This window comes from Amblyomma americanum, chromosome 1 (assembly GCF_052857255.1).
Source record: "Amblyomma americanum isolate KBUSLIRL-KWMA chromosome 1, ASM5285725v1, whole genome shotgun sequence".
Classification (NCBI taxonomy): domain Eukaryota; kingdom Metazoa; phylum Arthropoda; class Arachnida; order Ixodida; family Ixodidae; genus Amblyomma; species Amblyomma americanum.
Genome location: NC_135497.1, coordinates 170,256,683 through 170,270,559, shown reverse-complemented (window position 1 = coordinate 170,270,559; position 13,877 = coordinate 170,256,683). Strand labels below are relative to the sequence as shown.

The 13,877-nt window shown below is 45.3% G+C and overlaps 1 protein-coding gene across 1 annotated transcript in view; it reads right to left on the bottom strand.

Moving 5' to 3' along the window:
- LOC144114179 (MAM and LDL-receptor class A domain-containing protein 2-like) overlaps positions 1-13,877 on the bottom strand; it is a 176,769-nt gene that overhangs the window by 17,994 nt on the left and 144,898 nt on the right. Inside the window, exons 73-80 of the mRNA XM_077647750.1 lie at positions 11,033-11,196; positions 9,477-9,729; positions 7,198-7,381; positions 5,905-6,155; positions 2,824-2,930; positions 902-1,069; positions 557-650; positions 327-482 (exon numbers count right to left, since the gene is read on the bottom strand). Of these exons, the coding sequence (XP_077503876.1) occupies positions 327-482; positions 557-650; positions 902-1,069; positions 2,824-2,930; positions 5,905-6,155; positions 7,198-7,381; positions 9,477-9,729; positions 11,033-11,196 (1,377 nt within the window). The remainder of the gene's footprint in view (positions 1-326; positions 483-556; positions 651-901; positions 1,070-2,823; positions 2,931-5,904; positions 6,156-7,197; positions 7,382-9,476; positions 9,730-11,032; positions 11,197-13,877) is intronic.

The window sequence follows — 13,877 nt, the reverse complement described above, 5'->3', positions numbered from 1 at the left end:
ATCGCAAGTTCAGTTGTTATTATAGTCGCGCCATACCTTCTGAACCAGACACGAAACGCTTTCCAGAAAAAAAAAACGGCATTTTTCGTTCTTCAGCTTCATGCTAAAACATTGTTCCCCATGTAGCAAACTTGTTTCCCCTGCAAAAGACAGGCTTCAGAAACGAATTCGAAATATTAGCCATGAAATCTCAATCAGCTCTAGCCTAAGCGGTATTTTGCTGATAGCCAATAGGATTCTACTAAAGGGCGCATTTCCCCGGGCCTATTGTGCTGGTCCCATATTTCAGGCTGGCGTTCTGCCACGATGGCGCAGTTTGTACCTACCGCAGTCTCTTTCGTCTGTGGCATCCTTGCAGTCCGGAATGAAGTCACACCGCTGCAAAGGCAAGTAGCAGCCGCCGTCATTGCACTGCAGCTGCTCAGGACCACATTGCCCGCTCGGCGACGTTTCATTTTTGGTGTCTTTTCCGGGCAGCTCACCTGTCGCGTCGAAAAGCGACACGTGAGAAGCTGTAGCTACGCCGTACAGCGCTGAAGAATACACGTAAACTTACGGTCCGATCTTCGACAGCCATCTGTCATAGTGATGTCGTCTACGGCGGCACCTTGCAGCGCTCCACTGTCAGTGAACACCGCTTTAATGACGACCTAAGCAGAACAAGTCAAAACAGCAAATTTTACGCAATTCATTGAAGTTTCCAAGTCCTATCTGTGGTTCTCTGAAGTTTTGTGAGGTAAAAGAGGTAAATGAAGAGGAAGGCTAGTATCTGTGAAGGCATCTTCTAGTAACCGTCACTCGACATAGCCTTCTCAATTCTTTAATCGTGCCTGATACACTGGAAAAAGAGCTTTTTTCAGTGTATCGAAGTTGGTTCGTACCGTGATTGGGAATGGCTTACCCTAAATGTCTCATTCGCCGTGCCAAAGTTGATGTCCGCACGATTCCAGTAATCAGGTCCCGTGACTGGCAAAGTGCGCACGTGAGAAAGACCACCATCTCCAAGGTTTGTCTGTCGGTATACTTCCAGCGAGACGCCTCGTTGATGCACGTTGTACCAGAAACGCACCTTGAGCATAAAAAAGCGCACAAGTAAAACGAAGATAAATAACACGGACAGATATGATAGAATGTTATCAGTTTCGAGGCAAGCCACCTAACATCAGGCAAAACCTGATCTCACGTTTGCTAACTCAAAGGGATCGAGGAAGTAATTTTAAGAACTCACCTATTTTAAGGCGGAACGGAAAACTTAATATCCCAGAGGCCAGATCCCGCAACGCTTTCGTGGGAAACGTCGTAGGAGACGACTACTGGGAATTCTTTGAACAATGAACGCGCTCGGTTTTGTGCGTCCAGATGCCAGAAACTACGATCAGCCAGTGCTACGGCTATTACTGGCGATCAAAAGGAAAGAAGAAAAGTTCATATGAACCCAGCCGACTGACAGTAATTGGCCATATTCAGTGCAGCGTACCCCTACTTCCGTACTCACGCGCAAAGACATTACGGCGCAGTGACGTACTACGTTTGTCGACGACGGTTTTAGTGGACAATGGCTGGCGTTTCGACCAGAAAATGCAAAACACTGCGGCGCCATCTAGTTTTAAGAACTCAAAGCGATTCATCTATTATGCAAACGAAATGCGTTGCTTGTCATCGCAACCGTAATAAAATATGACGTCCGCTTTTTAAAGGAAATAGCACTGCGTACAGCCTTGCGCGATTTGGGTATTATCGCATTTTTTTCAGGCCGTAATAGTCAAACAAATTCTTCCTGGCGCAACAGTAACTTAGTCCTCAACAAATATGACGGTGCACGATAGAGCTAAATCCTTCGGCAAGCTAAATTCGTGTACTCGCTGCAGCCCTCTTGCGAAAATAAACGATATTAGAGCAATCTAACCCAAGTAGGTTAAGCCTGAAGGTATCACCTTCAAATCACGTTAGGCTGTACTTGCCAGCATATAGTCATATTTTGCTCAGACGCGGCCACGTGGTAAAATACAGCGATAAGTCTATGGCTTCACCGCAGAATGTCACCAATGTCGCTACAGCTTGTTTTGTGTAATTTTAAAGTCAAATTAAAACTATACATCTCCGTTTCTTTGCTGTTACAGCGTTGATTCTGCAAATACGAGGCAGTGTCTCTCCATTGTCACCGTAACTTCAAGTACATTTTGGTTAGTTATCGGTCCTTTTAGAGCTGAAAAACCATGTCTGCACTGAAAAGTAAAATACATTTCTCGTTTTTTTTTCATTTCTGGTATTCCATGCTGTTAATGTAGGACTTAACGTGGAAGACATGATCATTTGCATTGTAATTTGCTGGTCTCCCAAATTAAATAACTTTTTCACATAAATATCAAAATATTGTTAAGGCACGGCTATTTGGTAATGATGTGTGTCGATATTTGAAAATTGTACACCGGGCTTATTGCTTCAATCAACGGTGTAAAAAAACAAGCCCGCAATTTCAGTACATTGTCCAAGCACATGTCATATGCCACACGAGTGGCACTCGGCAATCAACTCATTTTGTCATGCCAAACGATTTCTACTCCAGTTTCGAAGCATTTCTTAAGGCTAGTAGAATTGCGTTATTTTGCATAGATCATTTTCAGAGGCTGCTAAACTTGTATTCTTCCAACCAGAACGAAATAAAAAAAAATGTTCACCCTAGCTGCCCGAATCATCCTTAGCTTCTACCTCAGAAACAGAAAATAGCGGTGAGAGAGCAAGCGCATAACAAAGTTTTTAAAAACGCTGAAAAAGCGAACAGATAACAGCAAGTGAGAACTGCTAAGCCGATTTGATGCTTACTTGACAGGCAATCTTGGGGTTCGTGTTGATGACGTAGGATGATAAGCGCCCTGAAGTGGTGACGCCCGTGGTTCCAACCCAACGCTTGTACACAGCCATGTAGGCGCCTAAAACAATGATACGCAGAACTCGAGTGTGTCAGGAAAGTGAAAGCTTTGTTAGAATGGCAATAAGCAAATTTAAATGATCATATGTAGCACAAAATACTCAGTGAACGTCTCACTAACGAGGCCTAACGTGCTAGTATTTTGAGGTAGTGACAGCGTCTAAATGGCTGTTACACAACTGTCTGCTAAACAGGCCATGTCTATGCAATTATATAATTCTAAGTTCAGCTGGTTTATCTTTCGACTTTTTGCTTTTCTCTGCAGCCCTCAGTGGCCGGGAGCCAAGACTGCTGCACTACGCATGTCGAGACTACTGAGGCAGTAGTTCACTGCTCCGTTTGTTCGTTCAGTAAGTTTGCAACCGTTCAAAGTAGCATACCTACGTAGAGTTAATTTGCGACGTTTTCGAATAGAATTTGCTCTGTGAGACAACAAAGCTATACCGAAGATATAAACAGCGTTTGAGTACTTTATCAGCAACTGCTTCTGCAGTGTTCTTTTTTTTTCGTTTTAATGGGAACTGCCAGGGAATTATTCTTATTGTGTTCTGTTGACAAAACCTACAAAAACACGAGAGACACAAGCCGATGAACGAGCAACGTGCCAGAATGCAGGAGACTCCTATGACCTGGAATTTCACTAATAGAGTGTACTTTCTTTTGTTACGTTTACTCCTTCTTAAGCTGCCTACAGAGGCGCACATTTCATAGGAGACTTTATTTTTCTCACCACGACAGTCCCTCGTCGTAGAACATCGAAGACATAAAATTGTCAGGTGCACGTCTTACTTCAAGCCGCTTAAGGTAGGGGGCGTTTTTTGGGGTTCAAGGAGACCAGTTCCGCGCCTGTTGCGGTACAAGTGCCGTAAAATATATTTAATAAGAATTTTCGAATAAGTAAACAAGCATTTATGCATCGTAATGCATTTATTGGTGAGTGCAATGGCGACAGCACCCTGCAAGAAGTGGCAAGCCTAAAAACAAATTCATCCTAAACCAAAAGACGCAACCTTTTGCCGATCAGTATGATTTTAATGTTAGCAAGTGAGCTTAAAACAGCCCATTTTTTATGTATGCATACGTGCAAATTCACTGACGCGTGCCGCCATGTTACGATGGTTGCCACTCTTTCGTTCCACTCAACGACGCGATGGCAGTCTCGCTTTTCAAATTAGCTTCCTTCACATGACAACACGAAATGTAGAGAGCGGAACCTGAAATCAAATTTAGTGAAAACTAGGATTCACCGCCTAACTGGTAATATACTGCCTAACTGAATCAATAAAGGCCAGGATTTTTGCAATTCAAGCATAATTACACAATACGTTGTGATGGGTTGACAATTATAAATGCAGGCAGCAAGTGGCATGTCCATGACTAGACGCATCGATCATGGCCCGCTGCGGTAGCAGTCCACGATCCACATTCTCTGCGACCGTTGCTCGGGAGCAACGCAGTATCGTATGACAAAAATCGGCCCCACTTCTCGCGGTGCTTCTTTGGCCGTGCGCGGGGAGTGGTGAAACAGAACACTGTTGGTCGTATCTTGTCCCTTTAGATGTCTGCCGTCAACAACACTCCCGTACCAGTTTAATCGATCCTTTTTGACAGTGAAAACAAACGAAGAAAGACGTTCCGAGCTGAATTTTATAACGAGGCGCCAATTCCACTCCTGCCTGGTAATCGGCTTACAGCATTTCCGTCCTCTCCTCGCCCGGTTCTATGTATATGCCCAAACGTGGAAGAAGATTTTTAAAAATTGCGCCTCAGCAGCTCTGCCTGACTTTGTCCGTTCAGATTGTCCGCCCCCTTGGAGCTTCTGCATTTGGGCCTGGCCGCATGAATATCTGCTTCGCCAAGCAGAAAGTTCTTTTATACCCGAGGCAGTCTATGTTGTTAAAATCTCACCGGATTCTTCTTTTCTTTAAATTACGTCTCGCGTCCTCTAGTCGTTCCTTTCGCTTTTCATAACCTGTTCTCATCGAAACCACCTCCTCTTATTCAAGCGCTCATCCATTTCGGAAACCTTTATTTTAATTTTATTGCTGTAAGTCCTCCGACTTCAGAAATATGTCGTCACCGCCCGAATGGTGGCCAATGCACCGTGGTGGGTATAAGCCATTTCGTTTCAGAAATCGGCAACAATGCCAGCGTTGGTCCATCACTCTTGCCGTAGTAACTAGCTAATACCAAGGTCTTTATGCTCTTTTTTTCGCAATGACGTATGAAGTGGACGCAGCAGAAGCTGGGATGACGCTAGGGCTTGGCGTAACAACCGGAAGCTACAATCTTTACCCAACCGACCATCGCGTATCGTTTTCAGACGTTGTTACACGGAACGCACCATCGAAGACGGCCCTTAGACGACACAGGAAGCACATGAGAGTTTTTTTTTTTTCATCAGCGACGGCAGTGAACCTGGGCGATGACCCCACGCGCAAGTTCAGGTGGCGAGAGTGACTGTGCTCGCAGTGTCATCAGCCTGTAAACGGGCACCGGTAACGAAAGCGAAGGGCACGCAGTAAGCAGTGCCCGCCCGGAGCGCCTAATGTCGCTCGCCAGTAATTACGCCGGGCTCCGTGGTGAGGAGCATGGTGTAAGCTTTACGAGGGAAACGCCGAAACCTTGTTCTACATGTAACGTGCAGACAGCCTTCACGAACGAGTCGACTCAAGTAGAAACAGGCAGCAAACTTTCAAAGCCAACGCAAGTCAGTAGGAAATGAGCGTAATTTTGGTCGTTTCTTCGCGTTTTCTTCCAGTCATCCCAGTAATACGGCTACTCGGCGAAATCACGTCGGGACCAATTAACGAAAACGAATGCAGTGCAGTCAGGTACGCGCGACCACACATTTTAAATTAGGACCCAGAAATTGAAAAAAAAACGAAAGTACAGCTTAGATGTACTCTTTCAGCGCCACGAAATTAATTTCTTTTTTTGCGGGAACATTCTCTTAGAGAAAACGTCCTTCAGACCTTGGCCGCTTGACGTGGTGTGGTCAGTCATGGGCAGGTTGGGGTCCGCTGCACCAGCAATCCTGCGTGACCAGAATAAGCGGATGCCTCTCTCTGCATCGTTCGTCCAGTCCTCGCAGTGAGCATCTTCAAAGGAGCAACGGCTTCTCATGGTGGAACAAGCCACGGCGTTCTCATCGCTGCCATCCTCGCAGTCCCTTGTTTGGTCACAAAGCTGGCTTCTTTCTATGCACCAGTTGTCTAGGACGCACCTTGCAAAAAAAAAAGTGCGATACAACCCGTCCAATTATTGCCACTTGCATCATGAATTCACAAAGAGAAGCTCTGTGTCATTTAGAAGACGAAGCAAACATTGCAAGATATAAAAGCCGGATTACGCTTCCGACGCTGTGGATGCATATCTAAAGAGTAGAGGCGCTGCTCTCTGCGGCGCAATCGTAGAAGGTATTGATATTTCTAGCTTCCGCTATCCGTAAGTACTTCAAGTAAACCGAATGTATTCCTGCCCAGGGAAAGATTTAATAGCGGAGGAGGGGGAGAGCGGAGGGTGTCGCCTCTCTATATTAAGCGCGAAATTTTGTTTAAGAAAGCCATGTTGTATCTATTTTTTTTTCATCAAAAAAGTTAATGAAGTACGCGGTTCAAATGGGACCACGTCAACCATTCTACTCCCTCCTTTCCCAACCATCCCTACCAAGAGTGACACTGAAATACGTCCCTGTCTATATATACGCAAAATTACACCAGCTTTGAATGCGCATTCGTGCTTTCGCAGCAGAGTGCACGCACATGCACACGCATAAGGCGAGCAAGCGGCTCATAGTTGCTTCGTTAATAGCCGGGCGGCCGGTTTACCGTGCAACCACAAACTTCTTGGCATTGTTGTATATATAAATAAGGGTTCGCTTAGCATGAGTTTTATGTCATGAATGCGCATAGAAAGGCTTCCTTATAATGATAAACAAGATTGCAAGACAAAATATACAAATTTAACTTAAGTTACCGTCTAAATAAAGGCTCAATACAAGTAATACCCAATGTTAAGCTCTGCCCTAATGCCACTTCAGCATCAGTTTACAGTAAGTTGTCTTTCATTATATGAAAGCCTTATCTAATGCCGTACACTGACTACTATAGGGTATTTCTACGTTATATGTAAAATACAGACGTCGTGAAGAGTTCTGGTTTTTGTAAAAGGCCCGATTTCTCGAAGAGCCCTTTGAATGCACGTAGGAGACAATTCGGTCCTCATAGAGTGGTACATTTCGCTATCAGCGCAGGGAACTGGACTACCTGAATTGGTCTGGCGGGCAGGTGGCGTTTCGCAGTTCTGGCGGCTCACAAGAGATGAACTCGAGGTCGTCGAGAGCTTGAACAGCCTGTTGGTTGTAACCCCTCTGAGCACGCCATGCAAGACGGGCTTCTCTCAGGATGCCGATGGGCACCTGGACTAGAGTCCACTCTTTCGAACGCCCGCCTGTTAAGAAAGCACATTCCAAACCACAAAATAGAGAGCGCAGTAAAAAAAAATCCTCCAATCACGTTTAGGTCAGTGCATATTTCATTTGTAATAATTCTAACACAGTGTCCAGTGGCGCATATTAACGAGCTATAAACCTCAAAAGTCCCAAGCCGTTCGTCCGACTTGAGCATCTAGACATATGGGCCTCAATATCGAGCCCTGCTAGACTTCATTAAGGAAACAAGGTTGAGACATTTTCTTTAATTTGTGCCAAACGGCGAATTCGCGCAATAAAAAAAGCCTTCAAAGCGTAGGCGGTGGAAAGTGTCTGCAAAAAATATGACTGCCTATTTTTTCAACAAAGGCACGTGCATATCTAAAGCCTGAACTTATTCCCCTCTACGGACATAGGTAGGCGCAATACTCATTATTTACATTGTCCGAGGCGCTTATGTGGTGCGGATAGACGACTTTTTTTCAACTTGCTGTCACTAAATAGCTGCTGTAGTAGTTGCTGAGTCTTAATGCTCGATCGAAGCCAGTCAGTCACCCCAACTGCACAAACGCAAATACAGGCGAAAACCATGTCCACAAATTTTCTCTTCTATAAAAAAAATATACACAGACTACAGACTTCAAAAGCCTATATTCTGTCGCTCCTGTACGATTGCGAGAGGTGCTGGCCTGAGGTTCATATCAGACTGCCTGTACCATGTAGACCGCACTACATGCTTCAAGGCTTTTCCGTTGCCCCCATTTGGTCGCAGCACGTGCGCGAAAATCAGCACCCACAGTGTCCCTCGAATTCTTCGTGGTACAAAACCAAACACTGAACGAACGGTGGTCTCGCCGCTGTTGTCCTGACGCGGCCATCGTCGCTGCAAAATGGACAGCATAATCAGCGCTCTTTGGTATTTCCTCTTGTTTTAAGTGCTAAAATTTTCCTTAGGAGCGCGTTCCCGAAAGTGCGCCTTTGTTTTCGCTAGCTTCGGCAAGACTGACATAAATGCTCAAATGCTCTTGAGTTTTCTCGAGTCTGCATGTAAGGCTCCTCTCTTTTCTCATCTGGCGGATGCTGCTCAAAGAGAAGGCTCTCTTCCTTTTATGTTTCATTAATTTTTTTAGCTTATTTACATTTTACAAAATTTCTTTGCATGTTCACTCGTCTTCCATTCACGTTCGCTACAGTCTGTACCACGATTTTCTGGAGATGGAATGGAAGCTACAGCTACGGTCGGTCAATAATGAGCTTTTGTCATTTCCACGCAGTGCATCTCCGTACAACGTTTCCTCCCGCGGCGGAGCTTATCAATCATTCTGATTTATTAATAAAGTTACTGTATTTGATTATATGAGTACCTAACCAAAAGCGTACATTACAAAGGATTAAAATAATCCAACTAATTTCCCAGCAAGCAAGCTCACGTGGACTTTGTTTTCTTTCGGGTGCCAAATCTCTGGATGGAGTAGCCTATATCTGAATTAAGAGTGATTTTACATGTTTTCGTGGTAGAGGATGGGACGTGGCGGGGGCATTGTGTTCAGTGCACTTAGATTATATAAGAACTAATGGTTAAGCGTAATTTAATATTGTCAGGTAATATTATATGCTTGCATTACGCGTGCAATGCTGCAGTGGATAGCCAGTAGCCAGAGGTAGCACGTTTTCCTGTCCTTCTCACTTGTGCTCGTTTTTATGTTTTGTTAATTTTTGCCTCAGAGGTAGCATACACAAACGATTCATTTCTTCGTGCCTGCAGCATAACTCCTCTGTTGCAGCTCAATAATTACGTGAACAGTTTACCTGTGCATCCGAAATTCAAGAAGTTGTGCACCCAGTTTTTATATTGCTCTGAATATCATGCTCAGCAAGCATCGCACCATTGACGTCGCTGCTTCTTCGTGCGCATCATGCTTAACGCAGCATTAAATGTGCAGCTGTTCAAACCATTCCGCTTTTTCTTGCGTAGCTCCATTAAACTCACCATAACAAATAACTAGTCATGCGTAGCCGCGTCCACTCTACCCAATACTCTGGGCTTGCCGTGCATTTTCCGTTTACGCACGTAGATAAAAATTCGTGCGCAGTGAGAAGTACGTATGCCCTCACGGAAAGCGGTCCACAGCGGCCTCTCCTGGACTGCGCCGTCTGTCGACGAGTAGCGTAGTAGCTGCAGCGTACAGTCATCGGTGCAGTAGTACCACGCCTGAAGTCGGCAGCCGCCCGCCGTGTGCGACAGCGGCCGCGACGAGTACAGCAGGCTCGCTTCGGTCGTGCCCCCGTACGCCGAGTTGGCCAGCGCGTACCAGCCCTGCTGAGTGCCCTCCGAGTGGTCGATCTGGGGCCGCAGCTCCCGGTTTGCCTGCAGATCACGCACACCGTCAGTTCCCGCACTTTTCAAAGTGCGCAAGTGGCAAGAAATTAGATTCATGTTTTTTTTTTAAGCGAGTGTATTTCTCATTCAGCACCATGTTCACGCAAAACAACGTTCCGCAGTGCTCTGCTAGCGAGAGTTTTCTTTTTTTCCGATAGTTTTTCAGACGCTAGTCGCAGCATGGTTAATAAATGAAAAACTCATAATATGGCATTCTTCTCGCTTTCGGCAGCTGCGCACAACGAACAGGATCAGTTTATGAATCGCCTTTCACTTAACTCGGCGTCAGCGACTAGCACCGCGCGCGCTACATCCCTCTCAAGAGCATCGAGGACGAGATGGTGTGTCACTGCGTCGCGCGGAACTGCGTCGCGTGCCACTTAATCCGTCAGTCAGCTCTTCAGTAAGCACCTAAGGGACTATGCAAAGAATAGCTCCTGCACGCAGCTTGTGCCTTAATAGACTAATGCAGCGTAGCTGTAATGAAGTCTACCGTTTAGACATAACACCGCGCTTTAATGCATGCCTAAATCATAAAGTCTCAAGTGTGCCTTATCGTAAAAAGCGTCACCGTAAAAACAAAGGACACTTTGCCCACATTCCGCGATCACATATTTCGTTCCATGACGATGTATACATGCTATTTTCACAACTATTATCTTTCGTAACGAGTTGTCTTTTTACCACACACAGACTAGACAGGCACAGAAGCCTAATGAAAGTAAGAAAAGAATCCTTTTTTTTTTTTAGAGCTGAAGTGCTGTCACCAGTTATCACCTTCTTTCTTAACACCAAACTTTTCTCTCTCTTAGCGGAAGAAAGGAGACTTTTTGAGTGCTTTTGAAAAACTTTTAACAATACCAGGCTTCCTAACACTTTCAAATAAATGTCGATGTCAGTGCAAAGAATAACACAAAATAAAGGAACGGCAAAAAGTTGTGCAATTTCGCAATCTTCCGATGAGCCGCGGAGTAGTACTTTACCGAAAACCATGCTGCATTGAGGCACTTCTAATGCGTCCAAGCATTTAGGTTCAATGTACAAAGGACTTAATGAAACACGAAGCAGGTTCCACTAGCAATGTTCACAGATTATTACTCAGGGTCATTGATTAGGTCAATGGCCTGAGAAGGCTAAATCGGCCGCTGTAATCTCTACGTATGACGGCAAGGCGACCGAAAACACTTTGTTGCAGCGAAGGCCTGTTCGGCTGGTTTGCGCAAGAGTAGTTCTGTTTCTAATAAAGCAGCGCGCGCAAAAAAATGCAACCGCGACATGTGTGACAGCTTACCCGGTCAGACTGGTCATTAGCCTGAATAAGCTTCCATCTGAACTCGTTTTCCAGGGAGTATGTCGTGAATCGTGTGGTGCCGGAAGCAGAGGCCAGCAGAGAGGCGTTGCTTGTCACGGCCCACCCACAAAGAATGCCGTTCTCGAAGCCACAACTTGGTTGTACTGAAATAATTAGAAAGCACGGTTAGCTCGACTGTATTCAGGCCCTACGGGTATCCTATCTTAAATTTCCACCGCATCTTTATGCAATTCCTGGAGGAATAGCTTTATCACACGACAAAGAACAAGAAAAAGCTGCCACGCGCAACGAGCTTTGACGGCGAGAGAAGCGAAAGCTTTCGCTGACAGAAAGTGACTTAGATAAAAGTAAAAAAAAACATGTAACAGACGACTTCTGCATGTGCATAAAAATATAAGCACATATCTTTAAAAATGGCTTTTTGGTGACACATAATTACAAACGCACGAACATGCTCGTGTAGGTAGCATTGTATGTATGTATACGATTAATAATTGCTTCCAAGATAATAGCCGATCGATGAACCAACATAATGGTGGTGACGATGTTTATGTGCCGGTCAGCCTTACAGTTGCCTGTCGGCAATTGCTCCGCCTTAGTCGCTTACTTCAACGAACGTGCGTGTACCACTGTCTTATAAAGCCAGTGTTTTATAAAACTTCAAGGTTCTTTTTGCCTCTGCACGCCCCTCAGTTGGCGAGCCCTCGGAGTACACGACGCGAGAGACGTCTTGCAGCGAAACATTCATTCTCCTCAGGCTGCACAGGAGTTTCTCACACCCGTCACAAACATGTGGGCACGCTAAAAGTAAATGATTCACATCACCCACGACAGCACAACTGACGCACATAGGTGAGTTGGCGCAACGAATCGTGTGAGGCCACACAGGCGTATAGGCGGAATTCGTGCGCAGACGATACAAGGAAGTAGCTTTCTGGCGCGACTAGCCTCGTGTAACGCGAGAGACGTGCAGAGGCGGCCGAAGTGAAGAAAAGTGGCCCGCCGCTAGCTACCTTGTGGATCTCTTGTCTTTTGGGACAACCACTGAAGTTTGATGGTGTTCATCGATATGCATAAGAAGAATATACTCAGCGTTAATGAACGTGTCCTAATAGCACTCGAAAAAAAAATACGGCATGCAGTGAGATGAACCAAACTACACAGGGTGAAAAAGACATTAGCAAACTAATGCGAACGCCACGGCGCCAGAAGCACGAAATGCCGATTCAGACGCGTAAAAGACGCGCGTGTCGTCATATAACTTCTGATGTCAAAGCAGAAAGTTTACTGAGGAACGCGAGCACCAACAGGACTTCTGCACAAAGGCGAAACAAGGCGTCCATCCATAATGCCTGCAAGCATGATCTGCACAAGAGAGTTTACCCATTACCGTAGAAAGGGGATGGGGAAGAGCGAAACACTTCTGGCATGTCTGTGCTGCATAGCGAACGGGCGAAGGAGTGGCTGTATGTGAAGAAAAAAGAGCGCTGGACGCTGGACGCTTTCTTCCAACCCGCCGCGGTGGCTCAGTGGTTAGGGCGCTCGACTACTGATCCGGAGTTCCCGGGTTCGAACCCGACCGCGGCGGCTGCGTTTTTATGGAGGAAAAACGCTAAGGCGCCCGTGTGCTGTGCGATGTCAGTGCACGTTAAAGATTCCCAGGTGGTCGAAATTATTCCGGAGCCCTCCACTACGGCACCTCATCTTCCTTTCTTCTTTCACTCCCTCCTTTATCCCTTCCCTTACGGCGCGGTTCAGGTGTCCAACGATATATGAGACAGATACTGCGCCATTTTCTTTCCCCAAAAAAACAAATTATTATTATTCTTTCTTCCAGGAAGCATGTATGTCTCTGTCAGATAATGCGATCCTGTGGCAAAAGGTTTTATTCGACATAAAGGCAGGTCGTAAAGAAAAATAGCGAAAGCACCGCGCACAGCTCGGAGCGCCGGTGGTTGGTGCCAGCAGTTGGGTCATTGCTGCCATGCTATGGCTCCCGCACTCCAGCGTTCACATATATTTGTATCTTCCAACTTTTAAACAGAAGACTAAGAGAGAAATATTGGAGCTTCTTCTGTCGAAAACGAAAGGGATTCTCTTTCACTGCCGAACAGAGATAGGTTATTTAAACAGCCTTTCGCGCTCACAAAAGTGACCTTACTTGTTAGCTCATGTGCGTAGTATGCACGGTGTCTTTATTTTTATTGTTGTTGTAATTGATTTCTCCTCCACTGTCACCAGTGTTTGTGCTTGCGCACCAGACATATCTATTTAGTAAAAATTACTTGTAAAATCCGCCGTTGCTCCAGTGTTTCTTTGTTCTGTTCACCTCGTCCCATATCTTGCATTATAACACTAATGTATTGTAATAACATATAAGTAATACTATACTATGTATTATAATGTATTATAATACCAGACATGAGACTTCTGCGTGATGCTATTGGGCAGCTTCCTACGCTCCCTAGAGTGACCACACCATGGCGCCACGCCGACTAGAGGGCACAGCCTTCAATCTGCACTATTAAGTACCTAGCGTGCATAAGTAGTAGATTCTCTCAAACGGCTTGAATGTCATGAACGTGCTCACTTTTACTTGTACACGAGACCACACCTCACCTGCAGCTGCTACAGCTGCAGGTTACACTAAAGCATTGTGATCAAATGCTTCAGTGTCGCCTATCGAAACTTGTAAATAGTTTTCACAATAGAGGTATAGGAATTCTCAAGCTAACTCCGTCAAAATTCAAGTTGCTTATCTCCTGTTACTTTTAATAATTATGTTCCACCACCTGCTATACATTTTATTATGAATTATTATTAT